General features: G+C 41.1%; 3 protein-coding genes across 6 annotated transcripts in view; 2 read left to right on the top strand and 1 right to left on the bottom strand.

Moving 5' to 3' along the window:
• LOC311000546 (dynein axonemal heavy chain 8-like) overlaps positions 1–2,208 on the bottom strand; it is a gene marked incomplete at both ends in the record, with an annotated part of 29,061 nt that extends 26,853 nt beyond the window's left edge. The window contains 6 exons of the mRNA XM_083991285.1: positions 46–209; positions 320–506; positions 874–1,025; positions 1,250–1,334; positions 1,937–2,068; positions 2,167–2,208. Of these exons, the coding sequence (XP_083847411.1) occupies positions 46–209; positions 320–506; positions 874–1,025; positions 1,250–1,334; positions 1,937–2,068; positions 2,167–2,208 (762 nt within the window). The remainder of the gene's footprint in view (positions 1–45; positions 210–319; positions 507–873; positions 1,026–1,249; positions 1,335–1,936; positions 2,069–2,166) is intronic.
• Positions 2,209–3,693: 1,485 nt separating this feature from the next.
• On the top strand, positions 3,694–7,327 carry calr3b (calreticulin 3b). The gene is made up of 9 exons (XM_083991842.1): positions 3,694–3,916; positions 4,334–4,435; positions 4,790–4,993; positions 5,083–5,177; positions 5,269–5,478; positions 5,645–5,758; positions 5,858–6,001; positions 6,092–6,184; positions 6,307–7,327. The coding sequence occupies exons 1-9, from the start codon at positions 3,829–3,831 to the stop codon at positions 6,526–6,528; spliced, it is 1,272 nt and encodes a 423-aa protein (XP_083847968.1). The 5' UTR covers positions 3,694–3,828; the 3' UTR covers positions 6,529–7,327.
• An 841-nt stretch (positions 7,328–8,168) lies between these two features.
• Positions 8,169–27,082, top strand: LOC311000925 (epidermal growth factor receptor substrate 15-like 1). Of its 4 annotated transcripts, XM_083991831.1 has the most exons (24): positions 8,170–8,213; positions 8,679–8,720; positions 8,831–8,920; positions 9,009–9,056; positions 9,152–9,247; positions 9,368–9,430; positions 9,523–9,648; positions 9,743–9,802; positions 9,934–10,200; positions 11,905–12,062; positions 13,448–13,601; positions 13,782–13,844; positions 15,134–15,219; positions 15,693–15,765; positions 15,977–16,138; positions 16,634–16,831; positions 18,843–19,007; positions 19,459–19,561; positions 19,749–19,885; positions 20,169–20,235; positions 21,689–21,774; positions 22,051–22,114; positions 23,640–23,776; positions 25,145–27,082. In XM_083991831.1, the coding sequence occupies exons 1-24, from the start codon at positions 8,187–8,189 to the stop codon at positions 25,289–25,291; spliced, it is 2,619 nt and encodes an 872-aa protein (XP_083847957.1). In that variant the 5' UTR covers positions 8,170–8,186; the 3' UTR covers positions 25,292–27,082. The 4 variants fall into 4 exon arrangements, with proteins under 4 accessions (XP_083847960.1, XP_083847957.1, XP_083847959.1 ...); XM_083991834.1 differs by having other exon boundaries at positions 8,169–8,213; positions 23,640–25,286; XM_083991833.1 differs by lacking the exon at positions 23,640–23,776.
• The last annotated feature ends 204 nt before the right edge of the window (positions 27,083–27,286 follow it).

The raw sequence follows: 27,286 nt of genomic DNA, 5'->3' as shown, positions 1-27,286 counted from the left end.
AAAGAGGCTGTTCACTGTATTTGTGTGAGGTGTATGAAAACCAACCTGATTGATTTGCTTGTACCACTGCATCAAAATTTCTTCAAGTTGATGTACCATGTCCATGTTGGCAGCTGCAGCGTTCATATCATCAAGGGAGGTCAATTTAGAGAGGTCAATGTCTGAGACTGTTTTCAGATGAACAATGTTCTCATTGTTCATCTGGAGTTCTGAGGTACGAACAAGAGGAATAATACAAGATCATTAGAACTGGTTGAAGGCTGGTATTTGGCCATGATATCATGCAACAAATATTTCAGCAAGCAAAAAAATGACTTGCCATCCAAGGTGTTAAGACAATGTTTAATGGTGTACTTGAAGTCCTTCTTAAACTTTTCTCCACGTCTTGTCTTATCTAGGACACCCCAGTTTTGTTTTGTATCAAGAGCTGGTAGCACAAAGTTGTAGGCATTTCTTATTCCTTTCAGGAGGCCTTGTCTGGCATCAACCATCGAAAAAGTGATCTCCTGTAATGCATCAAGATAAGATTGCAAAATTGAATTTAAAAAGCAAAAGCTAAAAACTAGCTTAGAACTGGTTAAGCGCTAACCATCAGAGCATCTTCCCGCTCTTCTTGAATGAGAATAATTAATTTGTATAAGTGTTATCTAAATGGGGGGATGGTGCAATTAGCAAATCAGTATCTTTCACAGGTAAATCTTAACTTTCTGGGGCACAAAAAAATTTGAAATGCACATTCAGGCGACTGTGTACGGCTCTTGCAACAATAATTGGGAAAATGTGTCTATCACAGAAAGCAATCAAAGAACTACAGTTACAGAAACACACCACATTATACACACACACACACACACACACACACGACAGTCTTACCTCATGTATGTTTTCTGAAGTAATGGGGCAGTCCACACTATTACGTATGAAAGAGCAGCAAATGCCTGTAAGGCATATCTGAGACAAATCTGCCAAAAACAACCTCAGTATTTTTTCCCCTTTGGTGGTCCCAGGATATGTACGGCCACTCTCTGAAATTCAATCCAAATGATTTTTGATGATATAAGGAACTACAAAGGACCCTCTTAGAAATAATTGCTCTCTTACAGATATCTAACATCACTCCATGGGCAGGAAGTGAAAAACATCTATGGTGTTACATGTGTTCTCCTATTTCTAATACTAGCACGATAACAGTCACATAAAAACAAAGTAAGGCATTGTGGAATTTCAGTGTTTCTACATTAATGCTTACCTATTCCTGGGACTTCTGCCTCTTGATACACAAAAGAAATTGCTTTACGACCTCCTTCGGCAAAGAAATGGTCAAACATAGCCAACTATTGAGCAAGCAAAAAAGAAAAAAAGACATTTTTTAAGATTTTTTTTTTTCTTTGCATGTTTTTGTATTTACATGCATGGCAGACATTCAACCAAAAATCGTCTTGATCATCTTAGGGAGAAATATCGGTACAAACTTCTCAAATTCAAGAATGAAGAGCACCACATGCATCTTGTATTATATCATGAGTCAACACCAGAAATACAGAAAGCAAACTCTGACCAACATCAAACCCCATGTGAAAGGCTGGAAAAGGTCTGACTGGTGTATCTTCCAATGGCTCTACAGTAGCAGATAAAGACACTAATATGATGTTAAAATGTGTATTTGTTGAGATGTTGCTGCTTTTAACAGTATCATACACCCCACAGTCTTGAGCAATTGTTGAGGCATACGTGTCATGATCATTTCCATCTAGGGGGGTAAAGTGAAGAGGTGCAGTAGCCACCGACAGTATTTTCCCCAAATTCAGAAAAATCCTCTGAAAGTCAGTGTTCAGTCAGTGTCAACAGTCCATAATCACAGGGAAAATAAATTACTGCTCTTGTGGGATATTCTGTAAAAAAAAATTAAAAATAAATACAGTCAACATTTACTCACAGATGAATCTAAAATAAAGCCTTCTACTGCTGCAGGCTCCAAGGAAAGCCTCTCAGCCAGGATGTCAGTTATGTACTTGTGTGCTGGGGTGAGGAGCTTTCTTCGCTCTGCTCTGGCCTGCTTGTATTTGATCTGAGAAATACAAGGGTTGTAGTAACTGTATTTGCTCGAGTTGTATACTCAATAAAGTGTATGCTATTGTTTGCTTGTAAGGTATATAATCACTTTACCTGACATCCATGCTTGTTTGTCTTTGTGTCATGTGAATCCATTGTAGCACAAAATCACCTCCAACCTCTGTCCAGGGTATTCTCACTAGATTAAAAAAAAAAAAGAAGGAGATTAAACATAAAGCCAAAAACAGATAACAGTAAAAGTGCTAGTTTTGTTTGTTTTATCAACTGGAATTAGAAAAAGTGAATTTCAATAGGGTTTATATGAAAGATTATTTAGTATTTGTGGGGCATGATATGAAATTCACACCGACAAACTGATGCCTGTTAACGGCAGTTGGCTGTTGAACCACTAAGTTAACCAACGACTTTAAGCTAATTTACCACTGTAACTAATATATACATCTGTGTTGCTAACTGGCACTGCTAAGACTGTGCAAATCTTAATACAAGAGTAAAAGTTGTCGAAATAAAACTTTCTGGTTACTAAAATTAACTTGGTGGATAATGCTAACATTGACTTTGTGATACTTGAAGTAACGTTAGCTTACCGTTACCGTTAGCAAACTCACTAATTTATGCAGTCAGACGGTTACACATTTCTCTGTCCTTACCTAAACTCGGTCACCCGATAAAAATCCGCCCGGTGGTAACATTTTCAGTTTGTTCTGTTGTCTCGGTTGTAAAAAATGAATACATTAATTAATTAATTAATTAATAATGAACAAGGACCAGTCTTTTTTTTCTACCGCTGACAATTAAGTTTCCGTCCAAATCCTGCCGTTATTTTTGAAAAACTGCCTAACGTACAGTCACGAACCACAGCCGTTGGTGCAAGAGATGACGCAGTACTAACTGTTACTTAACTGGTAAACTGTGTTCATCTATCCGGCTCTACCCAACCGATACCAGTTAACCAATAAAGTTGGACAAATATCGTTTAAAATAATTCATAGATTTTTTTTGATGATCATATTGTTAGAAGATTAAAAAGAGACATTGATGCAAAATGCACCTTCTGTTCTGGAAATAGGCCTACTGAACACAGATACATACATATTTATTTGGGCACTGCCCCAACATTGTCCAAAGTCTATTATATGGATTGAAATTTGTTAGTTTGTTGCTAACAATGTTGATAAAGAACGTATGTCCAAATCAGGACTGGTTTTATACAAATGAAATCTATGACCAACATAACCTCGAAATCATAGACTGTAAAAGCTCGAAATACATTATTATTGCATGAAGGTCGACCATATGTTTTTGTAAAACAAACAAACAAAAAAAAGATTCAAACTGTCATAGTTTGCTTATGGCATTTTCCTTACTTTTAAGGTGTTGTTTATGCTGTGTGTAAACCAAACTACATGACTCATAAGATAAACAGCACTTGTACTATGGACTGCTGCTGTCGCCATCTTGTTCTCTCCGTTCCAGGAATCTGGCCCCCTCCACCGGACTGTTGCTATAACTACACGATTACATTAACAACCGATCGTGGATCAGTGACCGGTGAGGACATATGTTTCGTGGTCCACTGTGATTGGTCCAGGCACACCGCGCTGTCGTCCAATGGCAGACAGACATCTGTTCGCTGGAGCAAGTCTAAAATATTCCCTTCTCTTCCTCCTTCTCCGCTAGGTGTTCACACTCACTGGTCAGCTTGGGAAAGTACCAGCAGCAGTAGTAGCAAGTGGGACTCGAAAAGGGGCAAAAATGCAAGCCTTGGGTGTAATTGCGGTGATATTAGCGGTGTACAGCGCACATGCAACGGTTTACTTTCGGGAGGAGTTTCAAGACGGTGGTAAGTTTAGCATGAACATTTCCAACAGTGACTGCTGCTACTAGTGCAGGAGTCCAGTTCATTTCATTGACTGCTCTCCATTACTTTGTCAGAAATGTCGTCGTGTGTGTGTTTTTTCTCCTTGAAAGCTCTGTCTCTTAATAATAAAAAAAAGCATTTTCATCGTTGATAGTGTAAAGTACCATCCTTCTCATCTTAATAACTTTGACTGGGTTGTTAGCCGGCTAACTTTAGCAAGGCCCCAAAGCTAGCAAACGCAAGGCTGTAGCACTTAAGTTTTTTAAATTTAAGTTGCACGTTGATCTATCGGATTTTGACTGTTGCATTTCAAAGAGTAACGGTAATGAATGGGCAGTTTGCATTTTATGGGGGGTGTCGTTAGTCCTCAGTAAATTTACCTGTCGTTTTTCTGTTCAGATGCCTGGAGAAGTAGGTGGGTCAACTCCAAACACAAGTCTGACTATGGAGAGTGGAAACTGACGGCTGGCAATTTCTACGGAGATGCTGAGAAAGACAAAGGTAAAGCGGGGGTCGAGCTCCCATCCCACTTATCGCAAAACAAAAATCACGTGATTTGATCTTAAATATTCACCCAGATATTTTTTGATGTAATTAGGCTATGTCTTATTGTAACGATTGATATGAGCAAATAATATTTTTGAGAGAGTAAAGAGTTGCCACTTGACTCTACACCTTTCTTATTTTGCATTACACGACAATCTTTGTCATCTTCACATTTGTCAGTAGTCTTAAACGGTTATTTAGTCAGTAATTGTCAATGCTGTAGTGTCTGTGTCTCTACTAAGGTTAGCATTAAGAGAACCTATTTTGAGTTTATCTTGCTCAATGCTTCTTTTGTACTTCCTATTTCAGGCCTCCAGACGAGCCAGGATGCTCGTTTCTATGCCTCCTCTGCCCGATTTGAGCCTTTCAGCAATGAGGGCAAGTCCCTGGTCATCCAGTTTACAGTCAAGCATGAGCAAAAGATTGACTGTGGTGGTGGCTATGTGAAGGTCTTCCCCGCTGATTTGGAGCAGACTGCAATGCATGGAGAGTCTTCATACTACATCATGTTTGGTAAGTGGTGTTCACAGTTATGCATCATAGCAAATGCTCACAATGAAAGGAAGAGTCTGTAAAGTATAACATACATTTGTTTCCCCTAGGTCCTGACATCTGTGGCTATAGCACCAAGAAAGTCCATGTCATCTTCAATTACAAGGGAAAGAATCACCTCATTAAGAAAGAGGTTAAGTGCAAGGTAAATAAAACTTTTATACATTTGGAAAAAAAATATTGACATCACCACCTCTGCACTGTTGGCTTAATCGAGACACCTTGGTTTCTTCTAGGATGATGAACTGACCCACCTGTACACACTGATCCTGAATCCAGATCAGACTTATGAGGTGAAAATTGACAACGAGAAGGTAGAATCTGGTAGTCTGGAGGAAGACTGGGACTTCCTGCCTCCTAAGAAAATTAAGGACCCTGAAGCCAAGAAGCCAGAGGACTGGGATGATCGTGCAAAGATTGATGATGCTGATGATACTAAGCCTGAGGTAAATTGTCTCACTGATGTAGATGAGTTCCGCTTTCTGTCCTGGTTTGCATTGACTGTCGTGATCCTCTCACAGCAGTCCTGGGTCTGACAAGTAAAAAAAAAAAAATCATTTACAATTCTTTTATTTCAGCGTTTAGATTTTGATAATTTGTTCCTCTTTTTAGGAGTGGGACAAACCTGAAAACATCCCAGACCCTGATGCTAAAAAGCCTGAAGACTGGGATGAGGATATGGATGGAGAGTGGGAGCCGCCCATGATTCCCAACCCAGAGTATAAGGTAAGCTGAAGTAGGATTTCAATGTCTAGTTATGGTTTGTTGGACCTCTTTTACCCAAGAAATGCCTTTGTAATATGATAACTGTTTTCTCTATTACAGGGAGAATGGAAACCTAAACAGATCGACAACCCCAACTACAAAGGCCCATGGGTGCATCCTGAGATTGACAATCCTGAATACAACGCTGATTCAAACATCTACAAGTTCGACAATGTCGGTGTTCTAGGACTTGATCTTTGGCAGGTGAGAGAGAAAGAGATCCACATTTAATTGTAATGTTGTTGTTGTAGTGATGTTGAACTACACTGTAACATTTGTTACCGTCTATTCCAGGTGAAATCTGGTACCATCTTTGACAACTTCCTGATCACAGATGACGTGAAGGAAGCAGAAGACATTGGAAAGGAGACATGGGGTGTGACAAAGGTATGCCGTGCTGGTACTCTCTCATTAAGCCATATCTTGTCGTATGTACAACACATGAAACCATTGCCAGTTAGATGCTAAAGAGCTAGAGACATGGATTTGTTTTTAATCTTCCCTCACAGGAACCAGAGAGGAAAATGAAGCAAGAGCAAGACGACCTGAAACGAAAAGAGGAGGAGGAGAAGAACAAGGAGCAAGACACTGAGGGTGGTGATGATGATGAAGAAGACGAAGATGGGATTGATGAAGAAGAGGAGGAGGAAGATGAAGATACAAAAGACGAGCTAGAGGAGGCGCTATCAGAAATGGAAGATGAGGAAGTAAAAGAAAAAGATGAGCTTTAAGGAGCCATTAGAAACTCTGTCCTGTATTTTCCAGGGGTATTGTGGCTGCTGTGCATCCTTTCCCTGAGATATGGACACAACTCGACTTGGGGCGGGGGGGAATGTAGTGAAGTGGGGCAGTTGGGTGTTAATGGACATAGTTTCTTTTTAATTTTGGTCTTGATGTTACCCTGTTGCCCCTGAACAGCTCGGTTGATTGTAAGGTTTTCCACCTTCAAAGTCCATTCCTCATTTTGTAATAAGAGAATAAGGAGGCACTGACATCCACTGCTGTCTTGATATTTGCTCGATCTACACATATAATTCATTTGCTGATTCCCTCTTGACATTTCTTCATCTGTTAAAGTATTTTTGGCAGTTTACAAGAACCTGTGATTAAAAAATGTGGTAAATATGATAAAACAGAGATCTGCAGAGACATTCAAATTTCAGCGTTGAGAAACGCACTCGACTGAACACACGGCGCATACGGTAATCTATAAGACTTGCAGTAAAACAATCACAAAGTAATATAGACAGGAAGCAAGACTGATGTAATGTAACTTATTTTGGTTATGTCTTTGGCACTGACTTTTTATTTTCCTTTCCATGCTCTTGAAGGCATAATTGACTGAAATCTATATGAGCAATGAAATTGTTTTTCTACAACATGACAAGACCTGCATTATATCCTGAAAGTCTGGAGAAACAGATGGTGAGCCTCTGGTGTGACACATGACATCACTGAGGGTCACACAGTTCTTTTTATTGGACAGAATGTTATTGATACCAAAGTTTTTATTAAAAGACTATAACCTTATTGTCTGGTGGTATTTTCACTGTATACGCACATTATGGAGAGTTAAAGGATTTAATACAGTAAAACAGTTGGCTCTGGATTTTAAAATGTGTACGTGGGTTATAAACTGCTCAGATTTGTTTAAAAATAATGCCCAATGCTAAAGGTAAAGAGGTCACAAAGTTAGAAAATGATAACGATGAGTTTAACCATTCATAAAACCCGGTCTTGTGTCCTATCCACCCATTTCCTACTCCTGGCACTGCCTCTTTCGAGTGGCTGTGCGCACAACACTGTAGACCTGTGTGGAGCGCTGAGGGCGAAAATGTTCGGACGTGTTTATCAATTTGAATGGCATGAAAAATGTAATGTAGGTTAAAGTAGATTTGACCTGAGGGGAAACTCTTTCACATATATCTTATTCGGTATTTACATTGGACCCAGCAGGACACACACACTTAGGTATCACCTGTGCCTGTGCGTCATAGGGTATTTGGTTTTCTTTTTCCCTGACACGGCACACAGCTAGGCCCACTGTTTTCACAAAGCCACATTTTAATTGGAAGGGGGGCGTCTGATTTCCTCTTGATCGCAATAGCCTATAAAATATTTCTTAGCAAATGTCAATTTTCAATTTCTGTAAGTTTCTTAGCATATTTTGTCTCAAGATTATAATTAGTAAAGTTCATATTTGAACTATTTTAACAGGATTCAAACCCACCCACCCCTGTATTACCACTGTAGCCGTTGTCCCACCCTGTCTCTTCTCTAGTGTTGTGATGGAAACGGTTCTCCCACGGAACCTCTGTCCTCCTCGTTCTATCCGCGCTCACCCTCGTTCGATTAAGGGGCGTTGCGCGCTCCCGAGACACCAGGAAATATGGCGGCGCTCATGAGTACCAGTCAGGTAAGAACAGCCAGTGTCTCAAGGAAAAGTGCCTAATTTTTTTAAATATAGATCATAATCAAGTGACAATGACAGTGGCTGTAAGCTTTCACCGCACCACTGCTTTATAAGCTGCGGTGTATGTGGTCCCGCTGAACCGTATTAGCACCCTGTCGTTGTCAGCTAAGTTAACACGGTTGGCTAGATGTAGTAGTAAGGATAGCAAAGTTACTGTACGTTTTAATGGAAGAAGGAAGCTGCTATTGCCAGGAAGGTGGTGACGTTACTAGCGAAAAAGGGTGCTTAGTAGCTAAATCTGAACATCAATAAATCGTACGTTAGCGTTAAAAGCTGTGTTTACCTACTTTCACCTTTTACAGTCTCCTAATGTTAGAGCCATAACTAGCTTTACAACGGCGTGTGCTAGCTAACACACCCTCCTTCATTATATTTGTTGTATTTCTGCCCTATGTTCTTCTTTTATAGTTATCGAGTGGAAACCCAGCTTATGAAACCTATTACAGACAGGTAAGCTCGTAGTAACTGTTGTGATTTGATTTTTCATACAAAAAAATCAGTTGTGAGTCAAAGCTGTGCCAGCTGTTTCCACTTATCGCCTTGTTATTGGTTCTTCATAGCTCGATCCAACTAACACAGGCAAAGTATCAGCTGGAGATGCTGCTCAGTTCCTTAAGAAGTCAGGCCTCCCAGACATTACATTGGGAAAGGTGGGTCTTAAACATAAATACATACATATACGTGCACACGAATGACATTTAATCAATAGCATCTAAATCTGTTTTATTATATTCTCAGATATGGGATTTGGCAGATTCGGAAAGAAAAGGCTATCTGGATAAGCGGGTAATCTTACATTTCCGTTAAAAGTGGCTGTGATCACTGATGCTGATGTGTGCATTAAATCCTGGGCTTGCCTTGGTTCCTTCCTCTTTTTTCAGGGTTTCTTCATCGCTCTGAGATTGGTGGCTTCAGCACAGGGTGGAAATGACATCAGCCTCAACAACCTCAACCAAAACTTAGCTGCACCCAAATTTGTAAGTGTTGAAATACTTTCTCACTGTCTGTTTTTTCTCATTTTCATGAAAATATGCATGCAAATTTTGTGTCTGTCTGCCCTGTTTATTAGTATCTACTCCTTACCATATTTTTTACAGAGAGACACTAGCAGCCCATTATTAAGTGTTTCAACAGCGCTTGACTCGCAGTGGGCGATAAGGGTAAGTTCATAATGTTTTTATGAAGATTCCTGAAATATACATATAAAATCAAGCTTGTCGTCTAAACTTCAGTGTTTTTTTTTCTTTCCCAGCCTGATGAAAAAGGAAAGTTTGAAGGCATTTTTGAGAGTCTGTGTCCAGTAAAGGGTCTCCTCTCTGGGGATAAAGTCAGGCCAGTTTTGATAAACTCCAAGCTACCTCTGGACGTGTTAGGAAAGGTGAGATGACACGTTGCAATGCTAAACAGATGCCAGTGTTTATTCAAAGCAACCAAATCATGCTCACTTTGTCTTTTATGCACTGTTTTTGTAGATTTGGGACCTAAGTGATGTGGATAAAGATGGACATTTGGACAAAGATGAATTCACAGTGGTAAGTCTACCACAGCCTATATTGGGAAGCAAATGCTTATTGTAATAAAACATAGTCCCTTATAGATTAAAGGTTTTTAAAAGCTGATTTTACCATTGTTTTAAAAATGCAACGATTTCCCTGTTTTCTAGGCCATGCATCTTGTGTATCGAGCCATGGAGCAGGAGCCCATCCCAGCTAGCTTACCGGCTTCACTCATCCCCCCCTCTAAAAGGAAGAAAACAGCTGGCGGGCTGCCAGGCGCTGTGGCTGTGCTGCCTGCTCTGTCAGGGTTTATGGGTGGCCCAGCTCCTCTCAAAGACACCTTACGGAGCACTCCTCCTCTGGGCAGTGCTTCCCCCCTCAGCACCAGTACTGTCAACCTCTCTCCAAAACACTCCTTCAAATCCAGCTCCCCGGTACGTCCATTCATCTCCTCTCCTGTGCTTCTCTTGAACTGCCGTTGTAAGTCTTATGCATTAGAGATGAAGCACTTCAGTTACAATCACAATATTTTAATTAATGAATTACTATATATACAATTATAGAAAGAGTATGAAATGTCACATATCAAACTAAAGTTCAGTGCAAAGATAAACTCCATAACTATAATCTGCTTTTCTGCATTAGACCAACAAATTCTTAATCTCTATGAAATATTGTGTTGATTAGCCTTTAATTACAATTTGCTAATAATTATACAAAAAATCTGTGTTCGTTTATTTTCAAGATATATTTATATTGATATTTCATAAACGGTATTTCTTAGCTCTACTTGTTTCATTACAAAACATATTTTAACCTTACTTTGTACATGTATAAACCTAAATCTGGTGGAAGTTAAAGGGACAACGAGGAGTTTCTATTCGGTTATAAAAAAGTCTCACATTAATGTGGATGAATCTCCGCTACCCACACTTGTTAATGGGCCCATTTTCGATAAATATATCGTTCTGTCTCTATCGTTATTTTGTTATTATTAGTGGTGGCGGAGATGCTGGTCGAGCCGACCAGCGTTTTTTACTTTCGGTTTCGCAACGAGTCATGAGAATAACGCAGCTGAATCGCCGTTTATGGTCGGAACTACGACGGTATGTGAACCTCTTTGAACCTCTGACTTTAATTCTTGATGAATGAAAACATGAGTCCGTCTTGCGCCGGTCAAAAGAATTTTACGGTGCGCGCTGAGGCTCATAAATGTAGTGTGAAAACGCTTCGCTTTTCCAAAACTCCTCGTTGTCCCTTTAAGAAACATACTTCCTAATGCAGTGACTTGTGGACCAAAGTAAACTCTGGATGTCTTAACAACGTTTTGAATGTAGATAGTTTCTTATGAGAAATAAAGAAGGAAAAATTGCACACACTAAATCCTCATGGAAAAATCAATGCATTACTTTTCCCTTGTGTCTCCCAAAAATAAGCGTCACAAGAGCAGGGCCTGGTGGTTCAATGAAACCAGCATTTCATGTCTTCATTGATTCTTTCTGTTGCTAATGGATGGACTCGTTTTGCCACATTGTTGTCAGCATTATGTATCAGCCAATGTGTTTCTTTCTACCTTCTTGTCATAGCTGCAGGGAGCTTTAACTCGTGACATTTGAAAAACAGGTTTTCTTGAGAGGGAAGAGAGGCCAGGTTTCCTGTTCATACTTGTACCATGGTCACCTGATGTAGCTGTCATACACTTGTTCCAATGTCCTCTCTTTTTCAATGAATGTCCTCTTCCCTTTATTTAAAAGCTATTTCAACATCCCCAAGTTGATCATTTCTCTGTAACTTGCCCAAAATAAAAATCTAGACTGTCTACACAACATGTAGAGACTAGAAATATATTTGTGCTACAGTACTCCTTCAATTACAAAAATCAGATTTTATCATTTTTTGTTTTTATCTAACACACCACCATTTCCAGTGTGTGTGTGTGTGTGTGTGATATGTCAGTAACCATTCTGTTTTTGGGTAAACAGTTCATGAATAAACGCGTGTTTCCATTTAGGGCAGGATTTTCGGAAAATGTTTGGCTGCACCTTTTGGTGTTTATAGTGAATGTTTTCTGCGTTTGGCTCCAACAATGCTCAATTTCTTGCTCATTTAACATAGATTTTGTCTTTTGTTCATTCCAGCCGGTGGTGAACTGGGTGGTACCGGTGGCTGACAGGGAGCAATATAATGAAATTTTCAAGCAGACAGACACCGACAATGACGGCCTTGTCTCCGGCACCGAGGTGATAGAGATCTTCATGCAGTCCACTCTCTCCCAGACGATGTTGGCACAGATATGGTGAGACCACAGCTCAGTTCACAACACTTTTCATAAACTGTGAATGTTACCATGTCTGAGAGAGAGAGAGAGAGAGAGAGAGAGAGAGCTAAATGCACTGCAGCTGAAGAAAACACAAACATAAACACCTCCACATAAAAACTAGGACATCAGCGTCTTTGTATTTATCGTGTTGTCTTTATTCGTTGCGTGTTTGTGTAAACTGCGCATAACTTAGTTGGCTCGTTCTTATTTGCATTTTTAAATGTCTGTCTGTCAGTGAAGTGGTGAAGGTTTAGTCTTAATTTGCTTGGTTGTGTTTATTTGCATGTGCTTTCTCAGGTTGCAGAGCATTGTACAGCAGAGCCCTCTCAGCCACTGTAGAATGTGTGACGGCAATAAAAAAGAAAAGGAATGAGTTTAAAGACAATTATCAAGTAATTAATTACCTTCTTTACTTTTATGTAGATTTGAAATTGTGCCTACCTATAAAAAAAAAGATAAGTAAAAACTGAAATTGCAAGTGATGAAAAGATGGTGCAAATATGCTGCAGGTTTTTGAATGTGAAGGTAAAACACAGTGTGATAGTTGAAAACAGAATGGCTTTAAAGATTTTAATACCATGATGTACAAACTCTGCAATCTGTGTATACATATACTACAAAGCAGATGCTACAATGGTGGCCTGACTGTCCTGAACTTTACCTGAACCATGGAAAAACAAAAGTTAGATATATGTGTGTGCAGGTTCTCAGTCATTCAGGTTGGTGGTCATTCAACCATTAGTGGATTTTTAAAGGCCAACTTTGGAGCAGGAAAAAGCTAATACCCAGTTAATCAGCTGATAACCCCACGAGGAGATCTGGTGCAATAAGATGGTGTTAGCCTTACTGTGTGATTGGTGCAAAATTAACAGTTATCAGCCACAATACTTCTGCCAATAACAAATAGTCTATAAAATGTCCTATCACTGCCGATTTATTGTCCAAACCAAATAGTCGGTCTACCTTTAATCCAGGTCTTGGTACTCATTAAATGCTGGAGTTGAAGGCAACTGGACTTCTTTTTAAATAAGAGGTAAAATGTCTTCAAGAGCAGAAAAGAAGTCATTAACTATTTATTCCTGTGGTGAACTTGTCACTACTAGTGCTTTCATTACTGACTAGTGCTGAACTATCCACATTGATTAGAGTCTGTGTTGGCTTAATGCCACAGCACCCTCTTCTGGACAGCTAGAGACATCACATTTTGTCCAGGGCATGGGTCAGATGCAAAACTGAGACAGTGGCACCAGTTAAGAGTTTGATTTTGTTTGTTTTTTTGTCTGCGCATACTGGGTATCTTTATTTCACACATAGCATTCAGTATGTAACATTTTGAGTGAAGTTTAGCGCTCTGTCTGCAGGGGATTGGCTGACACTAAGCAGACAGGCAAGCTGACCCGGGAGCAGTTCTCTTTGGCCATGCATCTGGTGCAGCAGAAAATGACCAAAGGCATCGACCCTCCCTCCACTCTCACACCAGACATGATCCCTCCCTCAGAAAGGACGGCAACATCCGTGAGTCCTGACTTTACCTCAGCTTATATCAATTACTTGTGTTTTCTCAAAGCCAACCTTTTTTCACTTTCAGCTGCATTTTAAGAACAGTGATTTCTGCTCTCTTGCTTTTTAGCTTTACCTTGCAAAACTGTTTTTATGCTTTTTCTTGTTTGAGCTGTTTTCTATCCTCTCTGACAGAGCTATATGGGGCTTATGTCTTCTATGAGACCTGAACCTGCTGCACTAGCTAATATGCGCCGAGTGAGTAATTGAGCTTTGTGTCACAAGGTGGCGCATGTGTTCCATCAAACGTTCTCCATCTCAGTCTGAAGCACCGGGTTTAAACAGAAGCATGTTGGTCTTTAGCCTCTTTATTGTGTATCAAACTTTATTTTATTTTTCCCCCCCAACAAAACGAAACAATGAAAGTCCTAGATTTTAGCTTTTTCTCAACATATTTCTTATTTCTTGGGGTTTTCACAAATGTGTCTTTTTCTAAACTTGTGTTAAGGGCATCACACTGCCACCTGCTGTCATGGTATCAGCAGTGATACTACATGATACATCACTTTATTAATACACAGTCTAGAATAGCCAGTAGTTAAGATGTAATAGTTTGGGCCTGAGCCCTTTATGTTTAAGTAAAAATAATAACATGTTTAATTGTAAAGCCAAAATGTGTTTATTAAGACGGGTTTTTACCGGTGGGATATAGGTTTAAATAAAAAAAAATATTCAAACATCACATCATCATGAACAGGTGTCATTATTCAGTTTTTCATGCAGAACAGATTTTTTTTTTTTGGACACATGAGCAAACCTTTTAGATAAGTGTATAGACTCTGCTCTTTTGTGTTGGTATTAATAAGAAACAGATGTGTTTGAATAGAGTCGGATCAATTAAACAAGAGTGTGCAAAGAAATACTGTACAACAGATGGGCTTTTGTAACTCTTGCACAAGTAGCTTCACAACTCACATAGACTCTTTTACACAGTTTCCTTTTTTTGAGATTGAATCTGAGACTTTAAAAACAACTAAAAGGCAAAGTTTGTGTCTGGCCGGTGCTTTGAGACAGTTTTGGGACGTTGTGATTTTCTGATGAAACTCCGTCGTTGGCATGATCTGTTGAACACTGATGCATAAAATAGATTTCACTGTAGTGTTGCATTCTTTTCCATTGTCTTGTGCACATTTCTCTTCATGCATGTATTGTCAGGATCTCTTGCTCCCTCCCTGGCTGTGCGAGGTGTTTGTCCTTCCTTCCTGTGTCTTTTGTTTTGTTAGACATATCAGTGGGAAGCTCCTCTCTCCCCTTGCATACCTCTCGTGTCCCCATTGATCTCCTTCTCCCTCCTTTATGTCCCACTTTTCCTTATTAAAACATTTTCCCCAATGTCTTTATTGCATCCATTTAATCCGTTTCCCGTCACTCTGTCTTCGTCTCTGTTCTCACCGCCCCCACCACCACCTCCCTCACATCCTCGATCGTACTTTCTCATCCGATGTTACTTTTCTCTCACTCCTCTGTCTCAATGTCTCTGGCCTCAGGACAGCGCCAGCTCCACGGGGTCGGCGGAGCTGACAGGCATCAAAGAGCTGGATGACCTCAGCCAGGAAATAGCTCAGCTGCAGAGGTGAGCACCCTGAGTAACAGGAGGATCGCTTTGTCTCACTTCCTCTGAGAAAAAGGAGAGGTGGCTGCAGTGAGGTGATGGCGAGGATCAGGATCAAAGCTTTTTAAAAACCATTTGTAATAGTTTTATTTAATGATTTTAACCTTTTTATTGTACTCGGATATTTTTATACCAAGAGAGACATGGCAAAGAAAACATTCTGCTATTAGGTCTCTCTTTCTAATTGGAAGTTTCAGGCAGACATTACACAGACCTGGAATACCTCATATTCAGTCTGAAGTTACATTCACCACATCAGGACAATAAGACAAGTGACTAATGAATGGAGTGGTGCTTCTATAGGGTTTTTGCCTTTCATTTCATTCCTGTTGTGTCTTTAAGCTGTGCATTTTGCCAACATTAGCTTCTTAGGGGTAAAAAGCAGAGTTTCTTACTTCCTGCCCTCACTCCTCTTCCATGTGCTTTACCTACAGAGAAAAATTCATCCTGGAGCAAGAGATACGGGAAAAAGAGGACTCCATTAGACATCAAAACAGTGAAGTTCAGGTAAGGCCTCACAGAGATACGTTTGTATGGAACTTGTGCCTAATGACTGACGTGTAAGTGTCTAACTCTCTCTGTGCTTGGAGCATTAAATTTATGGTACAAACCAGCTTCTTGCGCAAGTTATACAATCTGGAGGAGAACTAGAAGAGTTGATACTATAATGCAGTCTGTAAACGTCTCTTGCTAACGCCTGTATGTGTGTGACCTTCAGGACATGCAGAATGACCTGGACAGGGAGAGCAGCAGTCTGCAGGACCTGGAGTCCCAGAAGCAGGATGCACAGGAACGTCTGGAGGAGATGGACCAGCAGCGCTCCAAGCTGGAGGGAATGCTCAATGACGTCAAGCAGAAGTGCCAGGATGAGACACAAACGGTTACAAACTTGACTTACTCACAAGGAATTCTGCTGTATTTTGTATTGAACCGCAGGTGACACAGTGATGATTACACATGCAATTCTTAATAAATTGTGGCGAAATCTTTTTATTAAGCAAATTATCAGTCACACTGTGAGGGCAGATCAAGTTCAAGTTGAATTCATACTTGCTGTGCATTATTATCTTCAAACAGTCACCATTTTAAAATAGTGGGACTGTCTATGTTTTGATGACTTTGTGAAGGATTGCATTGCTGATTCATCTGTGGCCAATTAAGTTGGACATATTTAAAAGTTGATTTAATGAGGACCACCATCTAACTGTACTGTGCTTCTTTTTTTTTTTTTTTAAATAGTGCTGCTTTGATGTGTCCTAACAAGCAAACCAAACCAAACCAGTTATGGCTATAATTTCGAAATGTGCAGCAATTTAACTGTTATGCAATTGATGAACCTACAAATGAAAAACGGCCTTTTCTCTCTCTGCTCCAGATTTCGTCCCTGCAGAGCCAGATCCGCTCTCAGGAGTCAGACCTCCGCAGCCAGGAGGACGAACTGGGCCGCACCAAGGCAGACCTGAGCCGGCTGCAGGACGAGGAGGCCCAGCTGGAGCAGAGCCTGCTCACTGGTCGCGTCCAGCTGGACAGCATCGTCAAGTCCCTCAAAACCACCCAGGAGGAGATCAGCCAGGTCAGTGCAGACACAGAGACACAGGTTACATGAGGATGTTCTGCCACTTTTGACCGTTAACTGATTAACTCAGCACTGTGGAGCATAAATATACAGTTTTTTAGTTCATACGGGAATTCTGCATGTGCACGGTTGATGTTAAGATTTCACTTTTTAGAGCATCCTGTACTCCACTCTATACAGCCCACCTGTGGTGCAGTTTTAGCAAGGCAAAGATGAAGAAACTCCAAGTGGCATATAATGATGCTTTTAGGTTATTTCCTAAAGAGGAACTATTCAGGATTTTTAGCTTAACTATGCTACATTTTTACCTTAATTTAACAGCTTTGGAGTAATCGTGATGGTTTAATAAATGACATGTAACTTGATTCGAGGGAGGATGGAGGCTCTCTGCCTTCCACCTTTCATCTCTTGGCTGAAAAACCCTGGTGTCCCAGCTCTCGTCTTTGTGCACCATGACACAAACGTGCCCTGTAACCCGTAATCTCTTGTTTATGGCAGATAAGGCTACACAAATATACTGTACACGTCGTAACATCTTATATGATAACGTTATGTACCGCTCTCTTGATTGATTTCTCTGCGGCTTCATTGTAAACAAATGCACATGGCTGAGAGGAGAGTTAGCAAAACAGAGGAAAAGCGACCTGACCTGCAGTGCATACCGTATTTCCTCAAATAATAGTCGATATTCAATTAATAGCCGGGTCACGAACAAATAAAGGCTGATCACAAACACAGGCCAGGTCGAAAAAAAAAAAAACTCTGCCGCCTGGAACAAACTGACGAGGATATGATCAGAAACTCTTTAAACTTTTGTGGTCTGTCTGTGAGGACTGACCGGAGTGAAGCCGACCTCATCCTCTGCTCCAGAGAGGGACAGCCTTGCACTGCTGAACGGCAGGTTTCTGCTCCGTGGAGCACAGCGCACATGAAAATGCTCTGATTGACTCTAATGGGAGCGAAGCGCTACGGCGTGCGCAACGGAGACAGAGACCCAGGTCCGACAGCGCAGTGAGGAGAACAGCACGTGAGGAAGATGAAGATGAGCTACAGAACGATGAGCTTGGTCGCTAATGTATAAAAATAAACAGAGGGATTTAGAAATAAAGGCCGGGTCTCCTGGGCAGTTGTGTAAATAAAGGCCCCGGCTACTATTTGAGGAAAAACGGTAGTTCCCCTTTAAACTCCCCAGATGGACCAGGGCAAGGGAAATGTTTGTTATTTATGTGTAGACTAAGGGAGTCAAGAAATGAAATTATAAGGGGTGATGTAAGGTATTTCTCATGCTTTTGGAAATATTGGAGCCAGAGTCTATATGTTTTTAATCTCTGGAGTTAGAGCTCCAGTTTATAGGCTGTCTGTGTTGTTGTTAATGATTGGTTTATATTGTTTTATATGTTTTATATATTTAATTGTTCCTGAAATAAAGCTTATCATCATCATTATCATTATCATCATCATCATCATCATCGTCATACAAATTAAGTTTAAGAAACGAGATAAGGTTGTGCGTTCATGTGCGTGTGTGTGTCTGTGGACTTTAAACTTGTATTTTACGCTGGCGGAGAAGGTTTCGTTCACACGGAAATGTCACATTCGCTTTACATTTACCGCTGTGACCATTGTTCATAAGTATTTACCATGCCTTGAAGTACACTAAAGTGAAACTCTTTTATTGTGGCGGTTAAGGTTATTTTCACCAATCTAACCACTAACCACTACATGTGTGTAGGCTACGTGGCTGAAAACCAGGTACGTTCCTCCGTCTGCAGAGACTATTGAGTAAACTGTTTCTGCCGTTAGCCGTGGGAAATCTACTGTATGACAATTCGAAATTCTGCTGCTCATGTGATAGTGTGGGAATGTTATTTCAGCCTCAAAAGGTTTTTGAAAACGTGGCAAGAAATCAAAGTAGCTTAACCACAAGACCAGTGTTGAACAGCCGAGAAACCTGGTAATACAGAGTGAAGAAAATCTGATGAAACTGTCTTTTTTTATGTGTGTTTAGGCCCGGAGTAAGCTGTCGCTGATCCAGGACAGCCAACAGGAGATGACCAAGACCATTGAGCAGTATAATAGTGCTTTGAGCGACATCAATGGGGGAAACTTCAACAACCTGCCAGACTTGAGCGAAGGGTTTGCTGAGAAGCAGAACGGAGGTTTCAGGAGTTCGGTGAGGAGATGATGAATGAATCTTCTTGAAGACTTTAGCGTCTGGGTTTGTTTCCTGCCCTTTAAAAATACAAACGCAGGACGGAAGAAACTAAGGCACATTTCGGATGTCACCGCTTCATATCTGACAAATATTCCTCTGAAACCTTTGTTTGTTCCCCAGTTTTGTTATTCCCAAAGTTTTTAGTTCTTATAATTTGAGGGCATTTTTGTGGAAAAGGACTTTCAGTCATACTTTACAATTACAGATTAGACATGCTAGATCTGTCCTCTTTGTTTGGAGTCTGTTTACTGACTCTGCATGTTCTCTTTTATTGTTGTCTCGCTGTGTTTTGCTTTGTCACTTAAAATACTCACTACAAGTCCATTGTTTTGCTGTTTCACTGTTGAGACTTCACCAACCCCCCCACATGTTTATTAATTTGTGGGTTTTCCATGTTCTCATTCACCAGGATGACTCGTTCAAGTCGAGGATAGCCATGTTCAACAACAGCACAGCTAAGGAGCCGCCACCGGACCCCTTCCAGACAGAAGACCCCTTCAAGGCCTTCAAAGGTCTGAACGCCTGCACACCTCTTTTTATTATCTATTCCTGTTTTTCAGTAAGCATAAGGATTATTCCAGCTTGTTTTGTTGGGGATTAAATGCAAATGTCAGTCCAGAGTTCATACTGTGGAGAAAAAGAAACCTAAATGAGTTCCTGTCAGAGGTTAGAGATGACTGTCCTGTCTTTTTGTCGTAGATCCGTTCGGTGACCCTTTCAAAGAAAGTGATCCCTTCAAAGGCACCTCATCTGACGATTTCTTCAAGAGGACAGACAAGTCAGACTTGTTTGGATCTTCGGAGCCATTTGGTAGAAAACCCACTCCGCCTGCCAAGGTATCAGACATACCCCCTCTTTTTTAGTTTTTAAGTGAAAACAAAAAGATGTTTCCTGTCCTGCGCTCAGTGACGCGCTGCGGTTGTCACAAAGCTGACACCGCAGAAACGAGCATTGACGTGTCTTCGCCGTTATGGCTACCTGGAAAAGTCAACCAGGAGGAGGACAGAGGGATTCTTGGTGGTTGTGCTGATGTGGTCATTGTGTGTGTTTGTTCAAGATCTTTTCAATAGCTTGCTCACTGTACTTGTGCTTGTGCTCCTTTGTTGTTTTTCTTTGCAGCCGAGTGCCCTCAGCAGCAGCGGTGGTGACCCGTTCGCATCAAACAGCCCCAAGCCAAAGGGTTCAGGTACTTTACTGCAGACTGAACACACAGGGAAAGACTTTCTACTGAGTCTTCCCAGTTGTAATTATAAGGAGTAGGGTGATTTTCAGTTGTTTCTGGAGCTTGTGTCCTTACGGTAAAAATCAAAAGTGCTACAGTTTATCTATCAGTGTCATCTATTTGTATGTACATCTCTGTCTTATGAACAGTGTATCCGTGACATCATACTGTGATGTTGGCCTATATTCAGCATTATGACTGAGGGAAAGAGAGCAACCACATCCTGTTTCTTGGTTAGGGGAGACACAATTGTATTTTGTACTACACACTGTACCATTGAATGTGTAGGCTCAGGCTGTGTGTCATTTTGTTTCAGGTAGGTAGGTAGGTAGATAGGTAGGTAGTGAATATGGCGGCGCCACAGTTGAACGTACTGTGCTATGTCGTATAAAGGCATGAATGCACAGTCATCCCTGTACTAAATATGTACAGATTTTCCATGCAGATTTCCGGGAATGTGACTCTATTAACCGCCATCTGAACATGAGAGAGTGTCCTTGTTGTGAAATTAGTCTCAAAGAGTCATTCTTTGCCATTCTGGGTGACGTGTTAGATTTAGATTATATTTTTGGGGGCATGAGGGGCAAACAATTTTTACTCACTGTGGCTTCAATTTTTCCAGCGGTTTGGGGCTATTTTTAGTCGAGTACCTACGCATTTAACTACTGGCCAACTAAAAATACTCCCCCCTACCCTGGAAAAACAGGAGGCTCGCAGCGGCCAAACATAACAGAAACTCTGTGACTGCTGGTCCTGCTCTACTAGAATACACTGCCACTCCTTTTAACCAGTTCACTCCTGCCTCTGTTCTGTCTTTATATCTGCTGCTATTGAGCTGCTCTGCCTCATTCGCCACAGAGGTTGTTTTAAGTTAGTGGCCGGTGCTCTGCCGTGCTACACACCTTCAGAGGAACACAGAGGCAACTGTAGACCTGAGCCGGGTTACTGTGCGTAAAAGAAAAACACAGCGTACTTCACATGAATGGGGGCTCTTGTGGTGGCACATTTCACAACAAACATATTCTATTACAATGTTTTGTTTTTTCACTGTAACCATCTGCAGTTTGCCTCTTTTTTCATTAAGCGGCATACCACCGAGCTTCAAAACAACCCAGGCACAGTTCTGGTTAACAGTGCGCCAACTGACGCCTTTAATTAGTTGATCAGTTGCATACGTCAGGTTAAACAAAACGTCTGCTTTCCAGGGTTTTTTTTTTTTGCAAAATGTCATGGAAAATTAAACGGTCGCGCCACATTCCCTCCTCTGGAAATCGCACGCAGGCCTTTTCAGAATAAGCCGTAGATGTAGAGATGATTTTGAATGTGTGGTTTGGGGCTGAACTTCATTATAGTTTGTGGCTCTTCCCATAAAAGTATTCAAATGTTCCAAATGCTCTTCAATGTGCTCTTGTCACAGATGTGTTTGGGCGAGCGGACCCTTTTGGTAGCAACTCCTTTGGAAGCAAGGGGGGTGGATTTGCTGACTTTAGTCAGATGTCAAAGGTAAGCTCCTGGGATTCTTGGGAGTTATGAACCAGTTGCACCATAAAGCATCATTTTCCTCTTTAGCTGTAGAAAGCTGTGTTGTTATTTTTACTCTCAACATGACTGATTTCTTATTTTTCCTGCCAATTTAACACATTTATGAAAACAGTCTCTCTGGTCTGAGGCCATAGTATGCTTTAGATTTTGGCTGACATTTCTGTTGGAGTCGTTATTTTGTGTGATAGTCGAGGCGTTTGATTTTTGTTTTTTGTCTTTTCCCTGGTGTATGAACAGAAGTCGGACAACCCTGTGCTGCCGTCAAAGAAAAATGTGCCTAACCGGCCTGCACCTCCCTATGGTAAGCCCTGATTTTACGTGTATATACACAGTAAGTCCGCGTGTGATTGTGCTTGCTGCTTAATGACATCGGTGATTTAGTGATGTGCGTAATCAGCATGCGATGTCGCCTTAAACCGGTTGAAATGAGTACAATTTGTCATCAATCACGCCGAAGTGTCAAACGTTTATTTGACATTTGCTACTTGTGATGAAAATATAAATGCGGGCAACGCATCCCTCTTGTGTGACTCAGTTTTGTCAGGGAGTTTTGAGCCCTGGTGATACGTGAAAAAAAAGAGACTTCCCTATTGAGTTGTGTGGGTGCAGAGAAAGTAATTTCTTCTTTTGAAGTTGCATCAGGAAAGGCTGGTGGCAGAGATACGGTGGTGGTAGTACTAGTAATAGTAATAGTAGTAGTAATAGTAGTAGGGTTTCAAAGTCATGTGGCTCTGTAAGTGTTAGGGGGAAAAAAAGGTTTCTCTTGAATCAACCAATGCGGTGAGATTAAGAACCACCTCAGCCTCTTGGATGCATTTAGCCTCATGTTCATCTTTTTCTTTGTTGTTTATGTGAAGTCCTTCTCTTTCTCTCTCCCACACACACACACACACACACACACACACACACACACACACACACACACACACACACACACACACACACACACACACACACACCACAGGCCATGCCCAGCACATGCCCTTCCGCTGTTACCTTGCACTTACTCTTTTAGCAGAAGCCACAGCGTGAGAAAGTTGGTGTTCCCTTTTGCTTCGCCACACACAGAGGGGTAGAGATGAGTAGCCGCTGTTAAGAAACCGAGCGAGCTCCAGAGATGTGCCGCCTACGTGATGGGGAAGTGAGATCCCTCTCAGAGTTGTACATTGTTTTGAGTGCTTGCATCACAGGGTCAATTGCAAAACTAGTTTTGCTCAAGTAAAAACACTGGTGAAAAGTGTGTCACAGCGATTTTTGTGGCATTTGTGAAGAGGTTTCAAGTATTTTAATAGGGCAGTAATTGGATAAATGAAACTTAATTTGGGTTGAAATGCTCCTGGTATTTTTGATAAGATAAGGGGAATAATTAGTTGGCTCGAAGGCCCTCATTTGCAGATGCAACGTGTTGTGGAACTGGTGCAAATTAAAGAGCTGCACAATCATAACCAGATGAGAATACCGTCAATAAAGGAAGTGTCTTCAAAGCCCCGCAGTAGACAAGGGTGGGTCAGCCTTCTGCAATTCTATTTTCCAAAAAAGCAACGCTGTGCTTGTTAAGCTTCAATGCATCAGTGAGCTTTATACAAAAAGTGCGGTTAACACCTTTTTTAAAACCAATATCACCCGTGGGTGAAAACTCTGAACTTAAAGCTCTTGGCTTCCTGTAAAACATTTAGCAACAGCGTATTTCACAAGTGTCGGGTTATTTTCCCCAGGGGCTAACGGTTGCTAGCCTCCAAAGTCAAGGCCGGCAGAACTGTTTTTTTGTTTTTTTTTGCGTGGATTTGGAAATTAGATCTTTTTATTTGAATGTCTCCCTTCTCCAGTAGGTGCGCTCAGTTCGGCTGCATCAGAGCTGCTCCAGAGCGGCGGCCCCACAGCAGACAGTAAAGACTCTGTTGTTACGACAGAGTCGAGCAAAACATCCAAGGACTGTCCTGTGGGTTTTGCAGATTTTGCCTCTGTAAGTGTAGCGTACTTACAGTTTTTCTCTTGGAACAAGCGCCTTTGTCTGCATAACGCTGATCTCACTCTTCAGACTGCAGAGCTGAAGGCTCACGGTGTCAGCTCTCTGTCACCGAGCCTCATTCTGTTAACTTTCCAACCCCTCACTCAATGACTTCACAAAGCCATCACAGGACGGCTGTTTTTTGTTGTTTTGTTGTTTTTTTTAACTGGCTGTTGACTAACAACTGACAAAAAAAAACATCTGAGGGCTTTGTGTGGAAGGAAAAAATCCGCATTTGCATGAGCGACCCGGACAGTCCTGGTGCGTCTGCCTCTGCGCTGTCACCTGTTGCCGTCGTCCAGTTGGTAAAAGGGGGCTTGCATGCTTGTTGTCGGCTTCAGCCTTTCCAGAGAAGATTCAGCGAGTTCATTAACTTGCCTGGTCAGGTCAGGTCAGGTCAGGTAGCCTCCACGAGGAGCATTTTTCACGTTTCAAACTACGGGCTGACGGCTTATTCTCTGTCATAGCATGAATGGCCTCGAAGCAGAGCACATCAGAGCAAATCTGCCTCTTTGTCCTCCACCCTTCCGCCTCTTTGCCGTCGTGTGTCGTCCGAAAGCTGAACGCGCTCTCACATTGGAGAGATGATGCATGGCAGCTTTTTGTGTCTGGTTTGTATATCGTTTGACATGACACACATTCATTTTTTCCCCCTCTCACTATAGCATGACAGTTGGTAAAGGGATTTGATGCTCTTTTTTTTTTTCCTTTAATTTTTTTTGTTTTATATCGAGCACTGTGTTGTAATCTTTGTTTTTCTGCCAGGATCCGAACATGTCAAGGTAAGACCGTACAAGGGTGTGGTGGTCGATCCCTTTGCATGTGAAAAACCTGTCCGCACCGCACCGCATAATCTTAGTAGGGTGATTCATGAGCACGGTTATTTTCAATGTATATCCTCCTCAGTCACGTTGATCCAAGTGATGAATAGAGGACATATGTGAGCAATGTTTTATGGCACTAGTGAAGCACTGTGTATTGTGCAGGAGTCTTTTGTTTTGTTAAGCTTGTAGCGCTGCTTTCTTGGCTTTTTCTTGTGACGTCCAAGTGAAATCTAAATGTCAGTGTTGTTTAATTTATTTTTTCCTCAATTGACTTTAATATATCAAATCATTTCAACTATGTCTGGACATAGTTTTTGATATTCTGCCTAATTCGAAACACTTGATTTTTTTAAATTTGCATCAGCCGTTCCTTTTATCTCAGCTTTCGTCCAGCAATTCATCTTTTTTTTTTTTCCTTTTTCTTTGTTGCGTGTTGACATTTCAGCCTGCATTTTTTGACTTTTTGTGCACATCTAATGTTTGTTTCCCTGCCCCTCAGTTTGGAAGTGAGAGCCAGCAGCTGGAGTGGGCCAAGCGGGAGAGCGAGCGTGAGGAGCAGGAGCGGCTGAGGAGGCTGCGGCTCCGGGAGCAACAGGACCTGGAGCTCGCCATCGCTCTCAGCCGGGCCGACATGCCCAGCGTCTGACCAGGCATGCCCCCACCACCACACCACCACTTTACAGTCGTCCCCGTTCCGGCCTCGCAGCCCTCCCCGTCCGCAGGCTCATGACAGCAGCACCGACACTGGCCCGACATGACTAGCAAGCCCCTGTTACCAATTTGTGAAAGAGACCAGAGCTTTCTCCCGCCATGACTGGACTCAAGTCAGATGACTCCACATTTAGCAACCAGTTATGGTTCATTGCTCCCAAACTACATGGCAACTATAATCAGGGACAATACGGAGCCACTTGATTTACGCCTGGCTTCACCCTGCAAGAACATAGCGATTTAACGCAACCCAAACCAGCAGGGTACCAGACTACAACCTATATCTAGCTCCATATCTTGTTATGGTTAATCACCCTGCCTTAACCAAAAGCCAGTGTGTTGCAAACAAAAAAAAAAAAAAAGTTAAGGATATTTTACTGTTTTAATTGTATACAGAAGCAATGAATCTGTGGTGTATGAAGTACAAGTAAAATGCACTGTATAAACTGTTTTATATAACCTTTAATAACTGTCAATAGTCAAACTACGCGCGCTGACTTCCCCGTTAGCCCGACTTTAGTCACGTACTGTAAATATTGTTAGATAACGGTTTTATGTGCAAGCCATCTTGAAGGACTGGAGTTTAATTATCGGCATGAAAAATGGCATGATTTTGGTTTTTATTTTTAATGATACAAGTGTTTTCCTGGCATTTAGGATCATGGCACCTGCTATTTATGGCCTTAAAGTACATAGGTTGATGAAATGTTTGAGTATAATCAAACCCTCTGAAGTTTTAGGGATCCCCGATGAGCTTTTTCAGTCCTAACTAAGCTTTGGTTAAACATGATTTAGCCTCTTGTATTTACAGTAATTAAGATGCTAGCGATAATCATTGACGTCTTCCTCTCTCGCGAACAAAGTCCAGTCTACCTGGAGCGCTGCTGCACACCACCCCCTCTCATGTTGGCAGCTTGTCTGTCTGTGTGCACTCCCATACAACTAAAAGCCTCTATAAAAATGGAGAAAAGTGTAAAACTACATTGTTTATACTGGTGCTGTTACACTTGCGCTTCGTCCTCTGTGACTCTTCTAACATTATCACTGATACGCAGTGACATCTGCTTCCAACCTTCTTGCTTTTTTCACAAATCATCGGATTTTCTCCTCCGGGGGTTGGTTTTAATTTTCACTTCATCCATGTCTCATGATCCTGTTGGAGGACACTTTGTGTAAAAGCCTTAAAATATTGCTTCCTTGTAATCATTTAACACTAATCAGGTTTATTCGGCACATAATGTATGCACTGTATATTCCAGGCAGTACTGGACATGTACAGAGTGACAACGCCTTATTTATCTACATATCAGCATTGTAACATTATAATATTGCACAGTATGTATGTGATTATATTAAAACAATCCCTTGGAGTTTTAAGTTGCTCAAAACTTAACCAACTTTTTAATTGAATAAAAGTGATTTTTAACATTCTTTGAACATGGTAGGTTTGGTATTTTAAAATTAAAGAAGGGTGTGGCTCATTGACAAACAAAGCCATGAATCATTTGTTTGATTGCAAAATAATTGTGTCAGTGATAAATGTAGAAACAAGAAAGAGTAAACAGCCTGGGGGAACAGTGTAGTAGTTCTGTTTTAGGGTCTTTATCTCCTTTCGAAGATCAAGTCTCACTATTTACGATGGATTGTTTATATCATCAAGTTCTGCATTAATATTGGAACAAAAAAAGTGAAATGAGAGTGATACATTTGCATCCACCACTGTAGATATTTTTGACCTAGTGCACACTTCCTCTTTTTTGAAATATGAATAATTCAAGCTGAGGTTTTATTCAACACCTCCCATTATTTTATTAGGGCTAAAGCAAAGTGTAACTGCGGACTGGAGTAATGCCACTTTTAATAAAAGGTGAAGTTGTTTCAAACACTTTAAGTTGTCATGATACAAAAGACCAAGCGCACATTTGAAGAA

The sequence above is a fragment of the Trachurus trachurus genome, assembly GCF_905171665.1.
Source record: "Trachurus trachurus genome assembly, chromosome: 17".
Taxonomy (NCBI): Eukaryota; Metazoa; Chordata; class Actinopteri; order Carangiformes; family Carangidae; genus Trachurus; species Trachurus trachurus.
Note: the sequence above shows the minus strand (reverse complement) of the source record. Positions and strands in the feature narration are given on the sequence as shown.